At 39.8% G+C, this 21,481-nt stretch overlaps 1 protein-coding gene across 1 annotated transcript in view; it reads right to left on the bottom strand.

Moving 5' to 3' along the window:
* Positions 1-537: 537 nt before the first annotated feature.
* Positions 538-21,481, bottom strand: part of LOC134798617 (dystrophin-like) — a 734,075-nt gene continuing 713,131 nt past the window's right edge. Inside the window, exons 17-33 of the mRNA XM_063770984.1 lie at positions 17,252-17,511; positions 16,521-16,679; positions 9,206-9,342; positions 8,707-8,825; positions 8,401-8,570; positions 8,240-8,321; positions 7,738-7,870; positions 7,117-7,342; positions 6,523-6,634; positions 6,300-6,420; positions 5,939-6,086; positions 5,352-5,492; positions 4,960-5,086; positions 4,622-4,750; positions 4,331-4,454; positions 3,837-3,935; positions 538-2,723 (exon numbers count right to left, since the gene is read on the bottom strand). Coding sequence (XP_063627054.1) covers positions 2,614-2,723; positions 3,837-3,935; positions 4,331-4,454; positions 4,622-4,750; positions 4,960-5,086; positions 5,352-5,492; positions 5,939-6,086; positions 6,300-6,420; positions 6,523-6,634; positions 7,117-7,342; positions 7,738-7,870; positions 8,240-8,321; positions 8,401-8,570; positions 8,707-8,825; positions 9,206-9,342; positions 16,521-16,679; positions 17,252-17,511 — 2,397 coding nt within the window. The 3' untranslated portion in view covers positions 538-2,613. The remainder of the gene's footprint in view (positions 2,724-3,836; positions 3,936-4,330; positions 4,455-4,621; positions 4,751-4,959; positions 5,087-5,351; positions 5,493-5,938; positions 6,087-6,299; positions 6,421-6,522; positions 6,635-7,116; positions 7,343-7,737; positions 7,871-8,239; positions 8,322-8,400; positions 8,571-8,706; positions 8,826-9,205; positions 9,343-16,520; positions 16,680-17,251; positions 17,512-21,481) is intronic.

Raw genomic sequence — 21,481 nt, 5'->3', positions numbered from 1 at the left:
CGACCCGCCCCGGCTTCGCACGAGTTACACACAACCTTAACAAATAATACACCTTACCTTACTCAAGAACCACTCTATTGATAGGTGAAAAATGCATGAGAATCCGTTCAGTAGTTTCTGAGTCTATGGCGAAGATACATACATACAAACAGACAGACGCCGCGGGGAACATTGTTTTATAAGGGTAGTGAAGTAGTCTAATATGTCAAATGTTATGAAAAGTTCTAGTTTGCCATCGTATGCGCTGTCGTAGCTACTGATGTGTTGTAGGAATCTTTCTAATTTTCATTCTAACTCATAAAAGTTTATTCAACCAGCTAACATGAGAAAACAACTCAAAATGAACATCAAATTATACTTTGCCACTATTATAGTGGATAAAATGGAACTTTCTTATCAGTTTTTGAAAAATAAAGCTGACGCTTTATTACGAGCTGATGTGGTGATAAGATTATCCTCGAACAGTTATAACGATTCATCTAGGTTCCTTTTAAGGGGATTACGTAGGTTCCGAAATATAATAAAAGAAACAACACATTTATACTATGCCGAATGTTTATTTGGATTTATTTAACTCCTAAAACATTATAAACACAAATAAATGCGGAAGAAGAATATTTTATATAATTGCCAAAAGTTAAAATATAATTAGTTTCGAAACAAAACCTCCATTCTACATAAATCAATACAAATATAATAAAATTATTAACAATATATTAGTGTAAATTTACTTTCATTTCGTTAAAATAATATTTAATTGTGCTTTTCCTTAGATACTATATTAGCCAAATTATTTTTAATAAATTTAAACGTAACGTTCGCGCGAAGTGGAATCCCGCAATGTTGCCAGCGGCAAAAACGCTGGAACGCAAAACTGACATTCAGAATTCCAATTCACGCTAAAAAATGAATAAACCGTGATATGGTTAAATCGGAAGTCCTTATTGTAAAAATTAGCGTCAACAGATATACTTAACATTCGTATAAAAGTCATCTCTCCAATATATTCTTATCTAAAAGGTAGGCATCTTACTAGACACGTTACAAATCCGAATATCGGAATGGGACATAAAAAACGGTCTCATACAATAGGTAAAAATGTGGCCTACCGTCGAGGTTAGGTATAGTGAAAAAGTTGGATACATATTTTAGTAGTTATAGTCGCTAAGAAGAGTTAGACAGTCCGAGGTACAGTTATGTAGAGAAGTGAACCGTCGTACGATTAAATTGCGTGAAGCTGCGCAATTAGTTTTCATCTAATAATATTATATTCATTCGTTAACGCGTTTATATAACATACATGCATATATAGTGGCGTGCACTAGAGGCCATGGCGATTTTACATAACTTGCCAGTGATATTTAAGTTATTTTAGGAGGCACTACACCACCATGGCCTATCGTACAGAGACCATAATAATGCTGATATTGTTTGGCTACAACTACACCTACTAGCGAACTGTAACGAATCCATATAACTACGGCCACTTGGCATATATTGTACGCTCAAGAACAGAGATTTCTATCTAATATAACAATACATTTTCCACTAATCGGCTCCAATGGGCTCGTTTTCGGCCAGGTTTCTGATATAAATCGTCTCAAAACAGGGTAGTTTAAAGCTAAATTGTGATTCTATTAAAGCTTTCAGCCCCTTCCAAGCTGTTCATCGTGACGTCACAACGAAACGATGGACTTTAAGTTTTCGTGATACGTGCCAGTTTTTTTATACACAGCAAATGATATGGAAATTTACAAGAAGTGATATGATAATGGAGATTGTACTAACAAGATATGTACTTAAACAATTAATAAATGTATAGATAAGTTTATCAAGTATCCACAAATTTGGTACAACATTACAGTATAAATGCTCGTTACTTGTCTTTTTCGTTGCGCTTCGCTCTGGCAACACTGTTGGTATTGCCGCATGAGAATGAAAAAAAGTAGAAAAACTGTGTTGCTATATAAAAATAGTAGATAAAGAATAGAATGACTCAACACGATTTGTACTGCAACAATGGCATGCCCTTATCTGTACAATAAGCGTTGCATACGAAAATCGTCTCAATCGAACTCTGAGCTGCTATAAACTAAACTTGAGATTGCTAACAAGATTTTTCGATAACATCATGCGTCCTTCTCCAATTCTAATGATTAGAAAAGGATGATAACATTGTCCTGACTCGCAAACCTCTGATGATAATAATTAGTTCTATAGCTCATAGACCTACCTGAACTAACTTATACCGTAGTACAAGAATTCGATGAAGTCCCGTTCGATCGCTATTAGTAGATGACAATGGAATGTTAGACACTTACATAAAGTACATTATAACAGCATGTGCAGGTTAGTGATGAGTCGAAAATTAGTAATACCTTCCACCTCTCCATACCAAGCAAGAGCGCGTCAATTTCACGTTCAAAATAAATCGCGCGTCCATGCCAAAAATTTGGTGAACATACAGAATTACAAGCATTACCATTGCAGCAAGTATTTTGACAACAGTGTTACCAGAACGAATTAAAGCGGTGAACCTGGCCACCAGTATATTTTTTAACGCTGGCAACTCGGAGCGCGGTCCGTGTCCCTTATTTGCGCGGGTCGTGTCCCTTATTTTTCTTTGGGAGGTTTGCCGTTGGAGTATTGGGGAGGTGCAGTGCTCTCTGTCTGCTCCTCTGACATGACAGATACTAGTTCTTCGACGGCGCGCCCAAGGTCATCTGTAAGAAAATACATTAGGTAAGTTAATGTTTACAAAAAATATTAAACAAGTTTACAGGAAAATATTTTGTATGAAATACACCGTAGCGAAGTTGCCGGCGAAAATCTACATTGTCAAGACCATTACATTTTCCATCCCGACCACACCTCGGACACTGGCGATCAAATGTATGAAACAAACTCGTTCCTACGCACACAGTCTAAGCTCGTGTAGGTGAACGCGTACCATGCTTGTGTGTGTGAGATAAGACGTGCTAGGGTTCCCGCCATTTTGTTGTCAAGTTCGATGACCTCAATGACTCAAAACTCATTGCGCGTATTAGGAAGAAATAAGAATAGTATTAAGGTGGGTAAGGTGGGTATCTAAGCTCGGTCTATACAACAGTTTCCTATTTTGAATCAGTATAAACGAAGTAACAAAACTTTTGTAAGGAAATTCAGGCCACCAAAATATTACGTACCTACCCTACCTAAGTTGAAAACATGATTTTTTGTTCATATAGATATTGTGTTGTTTTCAGTGTGATCTGATAGGTTTGGTAAATATTTGTTTAATATTTGAATATTTTACGTGGCCTCCGCTCTGCGCACCGCGTCGTCGCGTTCTTGCCAGCCGGTAACTGTGAGGTAACCGAGAGCGGGTGGGCGGCACTTTCAACGGGAGGCAGGGAGTGTCCATAATGTACGTTAGTACTCTTTATTATACTGTGTTCCGACTGTGATCAAAATAAATATGTACAACAATTTTACTTTACCTCACGGTATGCGTCCTGCATGGTTCGCATGAACAAATAAGAAAAATGTCAGAAAAAAATCCAAGAACACGTGGGAAAACCATGCAACACTGACAACACCAAAAACCAAAACAAACCTGTGCTGATTAATAATCTATAACGAAAAGATGTAAAATTGTTACGGCCATGGGCCACACCCGTTAACATCACAGGTACTCCGAATAAAGTTCCAAAAAAACTGAAAACTAAAAAAAAAAACAATCAAAAAGCCATCGACAGCATTATTCCCAGCTGATTTAAAAGTTGCTACGGCTGACAGCAAAAAAAAAAACATAAAAACGGAAAGAACAGCCAATGTGAACACTCAACAACAGTCACCTGCGCAGTGCATGAGCGAGTGCACGTTGTGCGGCGGCGGCGGCGGCCGCTCCAGCGCCTCGCGGCCCTCGCCCGCGCTCGCGCCCGCCCAGCGGCCATCTTGGGGAACATGGCATGTCAAAATGGCGGACAACGGAACGCAACTAAAATGGTACTTAGAACAACTCTTAGAAGTGCTTCAGATTCGTTGGATACTTATTGTTTTATAATTAACTGGATGTGTCTGCAGCTCTGTGATTCGATCTGTTATATTTCCCGAAAAAAATGTAGATTTCAAAAATTACTAATTATATGATCGGCCCCAGAATTTCAGTTTATGTATTTAGATGCTCACGGTTTGTAATCCGGTTTCAAATCTGTCGCATCTGGACCCAACTGCATAATTCGTTGAATACCAAGGTACTTACTCAATTGCTGAATTTTACAGACCATCACATTAAACCCCACTTTAACTTATCGTGTATCAAGTTACCTACATATAAACGCATACTCACTGGTCTGCGAGTCGTGGTAGAGGCCGTTGTGCATCTTGGCGGGCGAGTCCGTGGCGAGCTGCGAGGCCGTCACCGAGCGCGTCTGCAGCGTGCCCGTGCGCGCCGGCGGGGACCCCGACGACGGCTGGAATGAACAAACCAACTGTCTAAATGATATTCCTTATACTGGCACAGCTTGAAGTAACTACTGTAAATTTTTCGAAATTCTGTAAATTGTGTTCCCCGAGGATCTGCATGCGTGCCTCCGGTTACGTTGACAGTAGACCATTAATGTTTGAGGTTATATCATACCTCATCAAGCAGACGTCGTAAGCGCTGCAACTGCGCTTCTAGCTGCCGGTTGTGTTCCTCGAGGATCTGCATGCGAGCTTCCAAACGGCCCTTGTGTTGGCGGAGCAGGCGGGCTTCTGCCATCATATCCTGGAAGAAAACGATAAACATAGGTAAGCTAAGCTAGTTGAGGAGAGAAACAGCAAATCAGACCGTAGAGAGAGAGTATGGAAACTTCAACATAAACATCAAATCCCTCTGAAAATATGAGTGCATTCTTTGTCGCTGCCAAGTACAACAATCTCCACGCATTTTTTTTAAATTTTGGTACATTTGGATGTCTTTGATCTTCTTAGTACCTGATCCACCGGAGCATTCCTGTTGTCGCTAACACCGTGCTGTTCTTCTGGCGTAGACCCTGGGGTCTGCTTGGCCTTCAGCCGCTCGTACTCTGCCTGCAGGCTCGCGTTTTCTTCTTCCAGCTCCCTGGAAAAAGCAAAGTAATCCTTTGAAAAACTTATAAGTAATAAAAACACTGATAAAACCACTGATATACTTCATCCCGACATAATTCATTCCATATACTTAGGCACAAGCATGTTAGCATGCACCCGATATGGAAAGCCAACGTTATTGTCCCCGCTGTCACAGATGAGAATAATAATTCCCACGGCGGACACATTTAGGATGGAATCATTCCTGTACCCGCCCAAAGAGGCAGAGGCAAATACACCATTGTTTGAAAGGTTACCTGATCATGGCCTCTAGTTCATGTCGCTGCTCACGATGTATGATAGAGACGACCTGCACGGGTGATCGTGGAGCGTCTTCTGTCTCCCCACCGCCATTCAGCGAGTGGCAGTATTGGGCGATCAGCTGGTGTTCTTCATCGCTGGGGATAAAATAAAGTTATAACTCAGAACTTGTTGAGGTAAGCGATAAATTCAACGTCTATTTTGAGTGTTTTAATCGTTTCCTCTGCTGTTTCGAAATCCAACATTCACTTTCCGACCTTCGCTTAGTATGGACTTTGGCATCCTCTTTTGTGAGATCATTATTGACTTGGCAGTCAAAAAACGACTTTACATCGTAATGTTTATAGACCTCGATTTTGTCAATCTGTCGTTTTTGCTAGTCAAAGTTCTAGGACTAGTAATGATGATAATGGTAAGAATAAGTCGGCGTCGGAGAATATGATTAGAAGACTAGATCAGCTGTCCAATCCAATAACCCGAAAAGCCTTCGAGCCTTGGACGAATCGTAGAGATTCCAGATTTCTCTTGAACTATTTCGGGAAAGTTTTGGGTTAACTAGGTAAATTCTAATAGTTATAGTTACCTGTCAGGAGTATCAGCAGGTCTCGAGCCCAGCTCGACCTGAGCCAGCCGTGTGGCGTATAGTTCGAGTCTCGAGTGCATGTCGTCTCCGCCGAGGTTGGCTCCGGCGCCGTGCTGCGGAGACGGTGCGGGGGATTCCAACGCGTCGCCTGCAATAAGAAAAGATTAGTAAGAATTACCATCACATCGACCTATCCTAGAGTTCATCTAAGCTAACTTTGCACCAGCTTGGCGATTGCACGAGAGCCAAAAGCCTTTCAAAGGCCTGGTCATGGCTCTCGGTAAAAAAAAATAGAGATCCCTGGTCCACAAACACTCAAAGTATTTTTATAAAGATTTCAATGATGAGACAATAAACTTACCTTCAAGCACAGTCTGGACTGGCAAGTATCCAACCCGCGGGTGCTTCTTGAAGTAGCGAGCAGACTTGAACTTGTTCCGGAGCGCGCGCGTGAAATCTCGCACGTCCTCGCCTGATGTCGTCTGTAAACACAAAATTCAAGTAATTTTATAGTTTTTTTATTGAAATTGTACACGTTTTAATCAAGAGCAAATGCCATGAAATAAAAAAAACACGCCACTTACCGCCGTGCAGTATTCCTGCATGGGATGCGTGAGCTTGTGGTTCTTGGCCTTGCGCCCGCTGAAGAAGCACTTCTGGCACATGTCGAAGTTGAAGCATTTCAGGCAGCGATATCTGAGGACGATACAAATTTATATTTAGAATAATGGTACGTATTCTGAAAATTGATTACCCCATGATAAGCTACATAGCATTTCACAAATTGTCTACCGTTGCCACACAATTTGACTTACAATCCACATTTACATTTACATTACTCCCTTGGCAAATCTCGCCAACCCTCCACGAACAAAAGCGCGAATGTCGGGTTTCGCGCGCTCTTGCATACACAAGGCGCCTCGGGCGCACCTCCCCCGAAAAGGCCGGGCGAAGCCCGACAATCACGGCGTGCTCTCGCATATCGGGTGTCTGCGGCGCCCTTCATACTTATAAATCGAGCGTCGTGCGGCGCATCTTGAATTCGCCCGACAAAATGGCCACCAAATGGTGTAGTACCCACTATTACTGAGCGTATAAGTTTGCGCACTTTTGATGTCGCTTCGCTCGACCTCAATAGTAAGTAATATCACATCAATAGTAATAGCCAAAGATCTCACCTAAAGCCTTGTATCGGGTACTCCTTGCAGATGTTACACTTGGCCTGATGCTTGGCGTTCTCGGCGGCCGCCAGCCGATGCAGCACCGGCAGCCACACCATGGACTGCGGTTCCTTCTGCAGCCACTGCAGGAAGTGGAACGCCTCGATGAACTGCAGCTGCCCGTCGGCGTCGCGTTCTAGGGTCTTTTCTTTGACGTCTTCTTTTTCTTTGTCTTTTTCTGTTACTGGAATAAAACACGTAATAAATTACTTACTTACTTAAAAGTAATGTTATGTCCTGAGCAACATACACAATGAATATTGACTCAACATGGGGAGTCCAAACCCTCCTGTATTAATGATAGGCTGTGCCCATCCGAGGGACATATACTAATAGGCTGCGGATAATTGTCAGGTCCAGAAAAAATCCAATTCCCTGAATATAGAAGCTATCTATATTTCCAGAAGAATTTGAATTACAAGAATATAAATATAATCTACCTATGGACGCCTCGGTCGGGTCGGGTCGGTCGGGTCGGGGTACACTAAGGATCACGATGGGTTGAAGTGTATCCCGCAAGGGTTTCCGAAACATCAATAAAATAAGATGATCGTTTCGTTAATGATGGTAGGTTCTTACCTCCCTTCCTATCTAGGGTGCCACCTTTGTTTCCTTCCTTAGCCGCTGCCGAGGCCTGTTCGAAGCAGCTACGTACGGAAGGCTCGATGTTTGAGCCTCCGAAGGCAGCCACTTCTCCCAGTTGCCTTGGTACCTGAAGAAAATAAATTGATTTAAAGTAGTTACTTCATTTTCAAACTTTCTAAAATATCGACCAAAGAGCGTAATGCCAAGTTCGGAAAGTCAGAATCAGGATAAAAAGTACGAAAACGTCCCCTTTTAGCTTAAAAAATGAATACAATATCGTTCTCGAAGAATATTGCAAATATTTCAATGGGAATTTATAAATTGATCTACCAATATCTTTTTATGAACAATTTATCAACTTCAAGGGGTAAAATGAACATTGAATATAGAACCTATAATATTTGATTTACTAGATCAATTCAGGTGAAGATTTTGTGAAAAAATCCCTGTGGTTCTTGTAGTAAATCAAATCAAACACTGTATTTAAATGTTTTACCTGTATGCAGTCGTGCAGTAATAATCCAAGCTTCCTCTGGTCTGCTCTGCATGATGGGTCAGCTATCAGCCGGAAGAGATACCTGTAAGACGAGAAGCAAATAATTTATGGTTGTTGCTGGCGATGAAAGATGTCAACACCAAAATTAAGCGGTAACTCACCTATATTTCTCCTCAAGATGCCCTTTGCACAGCAACACGAGGCCAACCTTGAAGCTAAGCACTCTGATCTGTCCGGTCCGCTGGCTGTCATACACGTTGAGCAACCAGTTGATAGACAGGTCTAGGCAGAGGGGTACGTTTACTAGGCTGGGGTTTTCGGCGGCTATCACCTGAAAGAGATAAATTAATATTAATATTATAGGACATTGGTTCTTACACAGAGTGTGGGACACCACAGCAAGCTAAAGAAGGCTTGTGTTGTGGGTACTGTGAGGAGCAGTATACTCATAGGAACGATCAACATACCTCGTACAGAGATGTGAGCACAGTGATCATGTCCGGTATATCGATGAGGCGGTCGTTTTGCGCGCGCAGTCCGTGAGAGTCAAAAGCTTCTAGTGCCGCTGGCAGTTGTAACATGTGCACTGAAAATAATACATCAATTTAGTGGCTAATTTTGGATGCCCATAATTATTGTGCAAAATTTTCGTCATATACATTAGTCCAATGAATTGATTTTCGACTTTTCCGACTCCGACTCAGCAGGGGTAAAGTTAATTTAGGTGCTAAGGGGCTCAAGCCAAAGCATTCGGAGTCCCTCCCTACCCAAAGCTACCCTCATTAGGTTCAAGACTCTTCCAGATCAAAAGTATGAGTCAGCCTCTCCCAAAACTAAGAAAGCAAAATCTTATATTCGCCACTGTGGCACCGTTCACCCCACCTACTCCTTGAACTTGAGATTGAACATCTATTCTACGGACGATAGAAAACAGCTTGAAAGTCCGAATGTCAAAGGCGATCTTACTGCACAAAGCTTTCTGCACGGTCCTCAGCTTGAGCGCGGTCCGGTACGCGGAGAACCGGACCTCGTTGAGGTCCGCGAGGGAGTTCATCAGGTCGATCATCTTCGGGTGGTCCCAGTGGGTCGTCTCGAGTTCGTGACTGTGGAGAGATAAAGATTGTTACATACAACGTGTCCCAAAATTCAACGATAAGCTGGCACCAGAAGATGGACCTGATCATGACTACTCGAGGAAAAAAAAGAAAAAAAATATATCTCAATTTATTATGGAATTACAAAAAAAAAGAAAATCGACACCCCTAATGGTATTTTTAACGACCATGTCTACAATTTTTTAAATATTTCTGTTTTTATTTTTGTATCGGCAACCTAAGTAGCCCTGCTATCCACCACAATCCTTAAAAATATCAGAATACATGTAGTTTTTACACAAAAATTAATCAAAGTTAGTTTATCCTTAAAATTTTAACTTTCAGCCCACTTTCACTCATTGTGGTGGACAAAAAAAGTACTGACACTGACTCTACGGCAAATATTTTAGAAAGTTGACGCAATTAACCAAGATTCCAAAATGGTATAATACTCTTTTTATTTTATTTTGTGACTAGTTTTCCTAGAGTATTATACCATTTTGGAATCTTGGTTAATTGTCAGTACTTTTTTTGTACACCACGATGAGTGAAAGACTGAAAGTGGACTGAAAGTTAAAATTATAAGGATAAACTAACTTTGATTAATTTTTGTGTAAAAACTACATGTATTCTGGTATTTTTAAGGATTGTGGTGGATAACAGGGCTACTTAGCTGCCCTCCGGGTCATTCTCGCATTTCGTGCAAATCGGTATTATTTGCAATTTACCAAAAATGTGATGGTGTTTTCGAATATCTGTTAATGCAAGGTTGTAACATAGGACCTAAAGTATATTGGCCCGCCATGAACAATTCTAAAAAGGTGGTTATTTTCTTTATATTTACAATTAACCCCCACTATTTTCATTCCTCTCTGCATGTAACGCGTGAAGTTAAACTTTGACCTCCATTTGAACCTTAAGATACTAAAAATTGAAAACTTGTTGTTGGTTCAGTAAACAAGTAATTTAGTTATGTTTTATATCCTATAATATTATACGCTAAGAAATTAACAATAAAACTATACAGCTTTATAAGTGATGGTCCAAGCAATTTCTTCATTACCGACGCGAGAAATGGATTAGCTATATTTTGCTATATAGCAAGGGTATATAGCACTTCCCGCGGATACAACACATTGTTCGTCAATCAGTTGGCCGCGTGCTACCACAGCGGTCGTCCGTATGTTGCTTTTGACGAAAATACCTACGTTCTCTCGTGTCGGGAAGGAGTGTGGTTCAGATAAATCTTCATCGCCATCTAGTGATTTATACAGTAAGTATAAGTACCAATTGTACATTATTAAAATTATACCTAATTGATGTGTTTTAGGGTTGCCTTTCGTGTGGCTTATTCTGCGAAATCAAGGTCTGATATCAACCGACCTAGGCGACGAAAACTTCCAAAACTTCATTCATATCTGTTTCATTCATTTCTTTTCCTTCCAATTTTGCCAGGGAAGGTAATGAACGAATTTAGAAGGTAATGATAATGTATATCAGGCAGTGCATTTAATGGAAAGAGGGTTAAGTTATTATAAATAGAATGTTGGTATTATATTGTTGGTTGGTTGGTTGGTTGTTGGTATTATGCTTATGCATTTAAAACTATGTAATAATATATAGGGGAGCCCAACTGGTGATTTTTTGGATTTAACTAGAGCGCAGTAGATTAACATAATCTGCCGCTCTATGGCCGCTCTATATATAATACCAGACCGCACTCAAGGACTGTGCTGAGAAATTTGACACGTTACTAAGAGACTAAGTGAGTTGGAATCATCTGATACCTGTCGACGATAAGGTAGAGAACGGGGCAAATGTTTGGAATAAAGGGCAGAAACTACAGAAACATAAACACAGGCCGATAAGCAATAATAGTGCCTCCGCCGTCAAAAGCGACAATTCCCAATCCGTGCGTGATAAATCTCAGAAAACTGATACCAGCAGTAAAAAGCGGTGTAAAATCCCTCTCAGGGCGGTGGACCATCGCAAGTTCATCCATCTGTGGAATATAGCTTGAGGATCGGAGGACATACGGGCATATCTGCTGTTATTCATGGTGCACTGTCGATGAACTTAAGCTCAAAGGGGACTCCAAGACTTTCAAAATAGGAGTACCCTCGACAATGTATGAATCCTGTTTATTTCCAACTATGTAGCCCGATAATCGTGGTCATTTCGTAAATCCAACGTCAATGGGAGTCAGACAAAAACCAACCAGTAATACTTAGTTCGGAATCCTGATTTGAAACCTTCACTGGATCTAATTTACCAAAATGTAAGGGGTCTTAACACCAAAGTAAGTTTTTCGGGCTTCTATGCTGTTGGTCCAGACTACTTAGGTACCTGCATAAGGGGTCTTAACACCAAAGTAAGTTTTTTGGGCTTCTATACTGTTGGTCCAGACTACTTAGGTACCTGCATATATCTTAAAGGGGTGTTTAGAGCATTTGAATGGTCCAATACACTCCATGCTTAATCTGGTACCTACTCTCCACAAGTACATATCATCACCATTGGAAGATTTCACGGGTAAGACCGACCCAAAGTCAAGGTATTCTTTTCTTTCAGCTTTAGCAAAGCTGTTTGAGTCCATACTCCATGGCACGTTGTCGAAACAAGTGAAACCATTATTCCTGTGCAACACTCAGCATGGTTTCAGAGTGAAACGGTCTGTGAAAACTAACCTGACCTTGGTTGACAGTGACATCATCTCAGAGCATCTGGATATGGGTATCCTGATAGACGTCCTGTATTATGATTTCCGAAAAGCCTTCAATCGTGTGGGTAACTATGTATTCCTACACAAACTAGACGCTATTGGGTTCAATCCACATTTGCTTAACATTTTTGCCAGTTATCTGCGTGATAAACCGCAGCACGCAACGACCAGCATGGCCACTTCGTACCAGATCCGTACCATACTCGTTCTGGTGACAGCCAAGATTCAATCTTGGGGCCTTTCCTATTTGGAATAATGGTCAATGACCTGCCCTCGGTTATCCATAACGCTCGTTGTCTACTCTACGCCGACGATCTTAAATTGGTATATTGAGTTGAGAAGGAGGAGGATTGTAAGTTGCTGCAGGAGGATGTTTCATCATCTCTGTTCCAATGGAGTCGGGGTAACAAACTGACTTTCAATGCGGCTAAGTGTCAAGTGTGTAGTTTTAATCAAGCCCTATTTCCTACACATGCTCAAGAGTCGTCTCAGTAAAGGATCTTGCGGTCATATTCGATACGCGGCTAACATTTCACGACCATATCAAAGCACTTGGTACTGTAGCTTCAGTAGATTAGGCTTTGTCACTCGCATTGTCAGAGAATTCCATGACCCTTGCCCCATAAAAGTTTTTTACAATGTTCTGGTCAGAAGCAAGTTGGAGGCGTCAGCATTAGCCTGGATCCCTTACGAGTCAACGTACATTCTACTATTGGAAAAGGTCCAAAAGAATTTCCTTAGGATGTATTACCTAAAAATATTTATTTTAGGACCCTGGGCTTCATTTCTTTGGAGGTGAGGCACAACTTAAGCCTACTACTTTTAGCTTGTTGGGCTTTTCGTGGAGACTCTGGCTGCCTTGAACTAGTAGAGAGGCTTGTAAGACTTTTTGTACCGGACATTAGAAATATAACCCTTAGGCTTCTCCTGGTGCATCTCCTGTTAACTCATGAGTGCTTGAGATTTTGCGAGTTTATGGAGCTACGGTGGATGGATTGGCAGTCGAGTGTATTTGGATGTTAATTTTAAATTAAAGTATGTAGTTTCTCAGTGTGTTGGTGACAAGACTGATGTAGTGCTGTGTAATCATTAAATAAATAAACAATACGAAATACGTCTTCAATCACGTAAATTGTGCTTGACAATCGCTACAAGCTAGGTGGTAAATCATAAGTCGCGATTGTCAAGCCGGAGTATTTGTTAAGTCGGCTTGATCGTCTGCACAGCGCTTAAGACACGTGATTTTAATGTTGTTCATTTTATTAATGGTGTTAATTTTCATTAACTAAAGTTTTTTTATTGCGATTTCATAAGTTTGTTTCATTACCCTCCACTGATAAAATTACCATCCATGCTCATTTCATTACCAGCGCGTAGTTCATTACCACCAGTCTTATTAAATGAAAAGGAATAAGGTTACGAAGGTGCCTTTAGCATAAAAGTGTCAATAAATTAATCCACAATGCATGAAAACCCAAAAATTTACCATTTAAAAGAAAATTTACAAATCGAGAGAACATCACCGATTTGCACGAAATGAGAGAACGACCCCCTAACGAAAAGTGCAATAACTAGAGTCAAGCTACTTTCGAGAAAAACGCGGTAAAAGATTTTAAATTTGTTTAGTTGATATCTCCAATATTACACATCCTATTGACTTGAAACTTTGACCAAAAAAAATAGATAATATTTTTGAGTTTATTTGTACGTACCTAATAATTATTTATTTATTTATTTATACTAAAAAAAATGAGCAAACGCACTTATGCTTAGCATGGTCCAATACAGACATGATATAATTACAAGCCATAACTGCAATAAGTAGTCTACTTATTGCACTTATCGTTAGTAATTCAAGATATTACGATTATTTTAAGCAATTATAGTATGCTGCTGCATGCTGCTGTATGCTTGAATCTTAAGTACAATAAGTAGTTTACTTATTGCAGTTTTAATTAGTAAGACGATGTGTTTAATTTTTTTTTCTATTATGGTTGTTGCAAAAGTGTATTTTTAACCGACTTCCAAATCTAAAAGGAGGAGGTTATCAATTCGGTTGTATGTTTTTTTATTTTTATTTTTTATGTTTTTTACTCCATACCTCCGTTATTACAGGACCGATTTTGAAAATTCTTTTTTTAATTGGATGTATATGCGTACAGATTGGTCCCGTGTTTATCAAACCCCAGTTCTGATGATGGGATCCATGAGGAATTGAGGGAACTCCTCAAATCAAGCATATACATTAAGAAAAGTGACATTTGATGAAGTGGAACTGCTGATGATGATCAGAAGGGAACTTGATCTGTATGTAGTTCTGTGATCTACCTACAAGTCAGTAATAAATCAGTCGTCAATGCAAACGGTCGTTTTACTTGCTATCGCTCCCGGTTCCATATGTATCATCTGGCGACGAGGATGGGATAGATGGTATATTGATAGAAAAGAAAGTTGGATAAAACACAAAACTACATACAGATCAGAACTCCTCAACGACGCATAGTTCACGTTTGACGATTGGTCCTCTTCGTTATGTTTGTTAAGCAAGTTAAGTTTTTAAGCCATATTTTTGTCAGGCTCGAGTTCTGATGATGGGTTCCACGAGGAATCGAGGGAACTCCTCAAATCTTAAAGGCATGCGTATAGAGATTTTTTGTATTTTCATCAGAAAATCAAGTATTTTCATTTGAAAACTGTCGCATTTGATGAAGTGGAACTGCTGATGATGATCAGAACAGAACTGTTCAACGACGCATACTCGTAGTTCACGTGTGGTGATTTATCCTCTTCGTTATGTTTATTAAGCAAGTTAAGTTTTTAAGCCACATTTATGTCAAGCTCGAGTTCTGAACATGGGATCCATGAGGTCGAGGGAACTCCCCAAATCTTAAAGGCATACGTATAGAGATTTTTGTATTTTCAACAGAAAATCAAGCGTTTACATTAAAAACTGTCGCATTTGATGAAGTGGAACTGCTGATGATGATTAGAACAGAACTCTTCAACGATGCATAGTTTGGCGATTTCGATTTTGTGGGTTAGGTTAAGATAGAACTGCGACCCTTACAGAAACGAAACATGCTACGAGAAAAAGGTGACGAAGTGGATTACTATATCAGTTAAATACCAGCCAATAATGTATATATGGCATTTCAAACTATTTTGAGAAGTCGGTTCTTTTCTATTAAAGATTATATGACATAACATTACAATAACACAAGTAATAAAAAAAATAAACATTTATTTTTTCTATTACTTCTGGTAAATAATACTAGTTTTTCATGTCTCACTATTGCAATTATATTATTCGGTAAAAAAATCTAACAAAAATAGGCGACTGATGGATGCTCATGGCACAAAATGGAAACTTATTATTGTATATATGAAACGCCCGCAGTGAACATTTTACTACTCATAAATGCGACAACTTGCCATCATATTGCACCTTTATTGGTAAAACTATACTGTCTGTGCCCCATCGTCCTAAACATAAATGCAATAACTTAGTTGTATTGCCTTGTTATTAAATAAACTTATCTTTAAAATTTCGACAATCCTAAACATAAGTGTAACAACTTCACTTATTGCGTTTATGATTATTGATTAGTTATTGGACTAACATTTGTTATCACAATTTTACTAAGCATAAGAGCGATAACTACAGTTATGTCGTTCTTTATAAGTAAATCACAAGTCATTGCCTCAGATATTGCAGTTTTGATTAATAAAAATCATGTTTACGTTACAGATACCTTAAAACTGTCTAAGAAGAAAATATAGAACTCGTTATGCTCAACGCGAATATGTATATAACTCAACTTGACCCAAAACTCGAGTTATTGCACTTTTCGTTAGGAGGGCAGTTAGGTTGCTGATACACAAATAAAACAGAAATATTAAAAAAATTGTAGACATGGTCGTTAAAAATACTATTAGGGGTGTCGATTTTAATTTTTTTTTTGTAATTGCATAAGAAATTGAGATATTTTTTTTTTCTTTTTTTCCCTCGAGTAGTCATGATCAGGTCCATCTTCTGGTGCCAGCTTATCGTTGAATTTTGGGACACGTTGTATACTTATACGCAGAATATGCGCTACAAAGAATTTGGTAGTTTTTAAGATAGAGTGGCAATATACCGCAAGCCAGGCGCGGGTAACTCGTAAAGTAATTCAGGGCGACGTGTAATGAACCCTTGTGGTTTGTGGACGTCAACTGCCGCTCCGTTGGTGGGTTGAGGAACGGCAGCCACCCAAACAGTAACTAGTAACACTAGTAGGTATACTTGTTATACACCCTTGGCCTTGGCCATACCTAATATTCTTAGTGGGAATGGGAGAAGAGCATTAGACAATATTCCAGCACCTATCGGCACGGCATCGATCTTCTCAATCAGTCTTCTGGTTAAGTCCTTTTGTGTTATATATATTGTTTTTAAACGGTTTTCATTGTTTTGAATGATGCTTACTTGATATAATAAGGAACGTTGTTAGGAGTAACGGCACGCTCCCAGGGCTGCTCCACCGAGCCGGCGAGGAAGCCCTGCGCCGCACCCGCTCCTCCATCCCTTGCCACACCAGCTAGCTGTCTCGCTCGCTCTTCGCCGCCGGCGCAAAGAGCGCCGACCCTGGAAAGAGGAAACACAAACTTCAGCACATAAAAAAAAAAGAGATTTGAATTGAACAGTTACTTTTATAAACGGAAACTTTAGATATTTGTGGTTTTCCATCAGAGAAGAATCCATTTGCTTCATGTGCACATGGATCATTTGTGGTCCTTATGCATATTCAGCATAAGGGCTCTTCTCTGATGGAAAACAACATTTTTCCATGACAAGACTTCAATATCATGGTAATTTTTAAAATAAATTCGCAATTTTACCGGGGATATTTCCGAAACCTACTGAGAATGTTACACTAAACATAAGCTAATTTATTTATAAAATTCAGAGCTCCATGTTTCAAAATCCATACCTATTGTTGCCCTATTCAAAGCAGTATTTTTCACAGACGCACAGGTGACGGAATTTTCATGGTTTTTGCAACTTTGCTCATGCTCAGTGCTCACCGCTCAATCGATAAATAAATGCATTGTGTTCATGATTGAGAAAAACTTGGTAAAAATCGTCTAAGTAACTTATTAACGAGAGAAGCCTGACCCGAATGTTAAGCTAAGGTACCTATCCAAATTCTTATTTACCTGGTATTTAAATCGTCGAGCCTAGCGACCAGCTGCTCCGGTATTTGTATCTTGTCCCTCGCCAGCGCCTGAAGCTGCCCTTGCAGCTCGTCCGCCAACCTCCGCAGCGGCGGGAGCTGCGCGCGCGCGCGCGACACGGCGTCGAGCTGTGCGCGTGCGTCGCGCGCGTCGCCGGGCCCGCGCCATGATGAGCGCGCGGTTTCGGCCGCTTGCACGCGCCCGGTTAGCTCGTCGAGGGATGATGTGAATGTGCGGACGCGCTGGAATAAAAAAATAAGGGTTAAGTGGACAGTACATAGAGTCGGTACAAGCTGCAACAAAAATGCAAAGTGTGGTAATGTCATCATTTATGTCAGATTTCCATGAAAGAGAAACACAGAAATTAAAAGATAAATGTAAATAAGTACGTACTTTAGGGTTTCGTATTTAACAAATTGTAAAACATAACAATAAAGACGTCGGTAAAATTTGGCGCACAGTCAAGGAATTTGATTAATGTAGATACTTACCTTTTTGTACCTTGTATTAGGTATTGTCTCCGTGACAAGGTAAGGAATGGTAAGTACATAAATCAAATTCTTAGACTGCACCTACCTAGGTCCGTTAAAATACAGACATAACTGGTTTTAGTCGAGGGTGGAAGCCCTAAACGATGGCGTTGCATGAACAAAAGATTTCTTTTGGCAGGATTGGTCCTTAAGACCCAAGGATGGATTTGGAGCCACCGAGATTTTTGATGTAAATTTTTAGGGAGGGGGGCTCTCAACTTTATCTTGATATCTATATCATTTTAGTTACTAGGCCAAGTATGGTATCGTTTTCGTTTTAATCGGGGATGCCGAATTCATTTATGATATCATTCCGGCACCATTCCGAAGTAAAAACACATAAAATATGAAAAAAATACTTTTTATTTTATACCCCTTCACGCTTAAACTGCTGAACCAATTTAGTTGAAATTTGGTATAGAGATGGTTTGAGTCCCAGGGAAGAACACAGGATACTTTTAATGTCAAAAATAATCCCTAAAGGGTGTAAAAAGGGAGGTGGAAATTTGCATGGGGATTCAAGAACCGCTGAACCGATTTAGATAAAATTTGGTATAGAGATAGTTTGAGTCCCGGGGAAGAACATAGGATAGTTTTTATTCCAAAAAAATCCCTTAAAAATGAAAGGTAAGGTGTAGGATTGTATGGGAAATCAATAAACGCTGAACAGATTTGGACGAAATCTATGTCTACATCCTTTCTACATCTTTGATTTAGTTGAAAATGATACTAAACTTGACTTAGAACCTAAACTTAAAGAATTATTAACCTCAGACGCCGCAGACGCTTAAAAACCCCCCCGTATGCATAAAAAATCTGGAAATCTCTTGTTCATGCAACGCCGTGGTTGACCTTTTTATGCTCTGAGCACACTCAACTATTTAAGATACGTGTGAAAGAAATAAATGATCGGTGCAGCCCTCTGCTCGTCCTTTAAAATACATACTAAATTCCTAAGATCCCAGACTAAATGAAATTAGCCCATAGCCCCATAAAAGACGTCCCACTGGCATTCCTAAGGCCAAGTTCAGCAACTCGTTTGGTGACCTTGCAGCGGCCTTCGCGGCTCGCGTTACTGACATGCGTTTGCGGCGATGCGTTTGCGACAGTTACATGGGCATGTGTCATTCTCTTTCATTTTAGCATTTATCCTAGTGTTGGTAGGAATTAAGGGCTCAGGACCGCTTCGGCCTCAGTTTCATTTCGTCATCTCCATAAATCGTCCACAGTGCCATGTCGTCAGCCTACAATTCCTAAATCGTCACCTTCCTAACTTGCCTACTTTCTGATATCGTCAATACCCCATTTTGTCTAAATTCCTATTTTGACCATAGTGCCAACTCGTCCAATATCTGATATCGTCAATATACCATTTTTGTCTACGTTCCTATTTCGACCAAAGTGCCAACTCGTCCGCGTTCTTTTATTTGAATTGAGAATGTAGAATTAATACTGATTGTCACTTAAACTGTCAGAAGCAGCACACATTTAGTAATATATAAATTCGACATTTTACTGTTGGAAGTTTTTGATTCAGCGACTGACTGAATTGACTTATGTGTGTCATTGAATCATAGATAAAATTAATGTCAATGTGCACTTCATATCTTCTTAAGTGCTATTTTCCAGCTAGTATGCGGCAGTTACAATTAGTATTTGCTGTTGTCACACTTGTCCTTAACCATAAAGATAACTTTGATGATAATGATGATGTACTATTAGGGCTGCTATGTAGTTGACGAGTTGGCACTGTGGTCTAAATAGGAATGTTGACGAGTAAGCACTATGGACGAATTAGGAGTGTTGACGAATCGGCACTGTAGTCTAATTAGGAATATAACCAAGTTACTACAGTGGCCCACGTAAGAAAGCGGGCGAGATAAGAAAGTGACGATATAGGAATGCTGGCGAATCGGAACAGTAGACCAAATGCGAATGAGAACTACTTAAGAAGTTGCCGAAATGAAACTGAGGCCGAAGCGGTCCTGAGCCGAATTAAGAGTATTCTGAGTCTAATAAAAAAACGATTCGTTTTCACGAGACTGAGCTAAAAAACTTCCGAGTCTTTCCCGTCCCGAATCGAGTCCTTTATTGAGTTTGTTTTAAAGCGCAACTAAAAAAAAAGGACTCGAGTCTCCGAATAAAGACTTCGGTTACTACTGGGAACTGGGGAGAACAAAATTCTCAGTTGTTACCACTGGTAACAAGTTGATGGTAACTAGTGGGAATAAGTTTAAGTAGCTCATTCTGTTCTTACATATCTAATGGGCATCATGTATTAGGTAAGCGCAGTAATTTGTACTAAATGTGTTACATTACAAGTCTCTTATTGTGTTTTTTTTGTCGTAAAATAAAGTGTATTTTTAATACTAGGTACATCATTTAGGTACCTACTTACTTACATGTATTTCAAATCGCCAAATTGCAACAAAGAAATATTACAACCCTGGTAAACAAATTTGCAGCAAACAGCAGCAATAACAGACATCTGTGGTGTTGTTATTAGATACGAAACTACATATTCGGGGGCTTTAGCATGTGTTACAGTCTTGAATAATGTAATAAAATAACTGTTGGGAAAACCTGTAGACATCTACCTACTGTGCCATACTTGGTAAGACATTTACGAGAAGTATTTAGAGGTCCTGTAGCCTTACCACGAGTTTGAAATATGTATGTCAGTAGCGAATACGCTAACTTGCGCTTAACATTCCGTCCATCCGCATCCGCATGCGCGGATGTAATATCCGCATCCGATCCGTATCCGCGCATGTCAAAAAATCTGTATCAGCAACATCCCTGCTCCAGAAAACGCCCTCATTTCCGAACCTATACTCTGTATCTTTAGGTATTTAAATAAGAGTAAACAAAATCTACCCTCAAATAGCTTAAGCCAGTTGAGGGTAGATGAAAACATTACACGATCAAATAATGTAGGTTAAAAGTCAGGCCGTTCAGTGACTGATCCAGGCGGTTTTGTATTTAGTCGGTTAACCAATAAATGTTATAACTACCCGAAATTGTACAAATTGTTTGTTTACTTTTATTTAAATACCTAATGATACAGACTATCCGTAAGGACCGACAACACCAAACACGAACGCATCATACAGGTAGGCAGTGACGTATTCGTTGCGTTTTAGTTTGTAGGTACGTTAAATGCATCGTGTTTTGATCAGCACAGTGGTGCCAATAAAAACAAGAATACGAAATTTTAAGCAAGTATAAGGTATTATCACAATATACTTGAACCACAATCACAATTACCGAATGAATCCTACGGACTAGCCCTGGCTTTAAAGCTAGCATTATGCTTATTGGGTCCATTTCTGCATACCTATATCAATGATTTGTGATCGTCACGAATAAATGTCTTTTATCTTATAAGAACCTATCTACACTCTCAATTTCACGACACCGGCTTATCATAAAGTAATAGACGTTTTCACGAAACAATTTTCCGCCGCGCGCCTCAGTATCGGATCGCTGGTAACAGTCCCTAGAGAGTGACGGGCTGAGAGTGGATTTACGAATATTGAGTTATAGCAACCTTTCTTTATAGTGCGGAGAATAGTATAGTTATGTAAAAGTGTATCTATGATCGCTGTCGTCTAAAAAGAAAGCGAAAAAAATTACTTGCCGTTATATTGCTGAAATGAATCACTTGCATGCTTGATATTTT

The sequence above is a fragment of the Cydia splendana genome, chromosome 1 (genome assembly GCF_910591565.1).
Source record: "Cydia splendana chromosome 1, ilCydSple1.2, whole genome shotgun sequence".
NCBI classification, from domain to species: domain Eukaryota; kingdom Metazoa; phylum Arthropoda; class Insecta; order Lepidoptera; family Tortricidae; genus Cydia; species Cydia splendana.
Note: the sequence above shows the minus strand (reverse complement) of the source record. Positions and strands in the feature narration are given on the sequence as shown.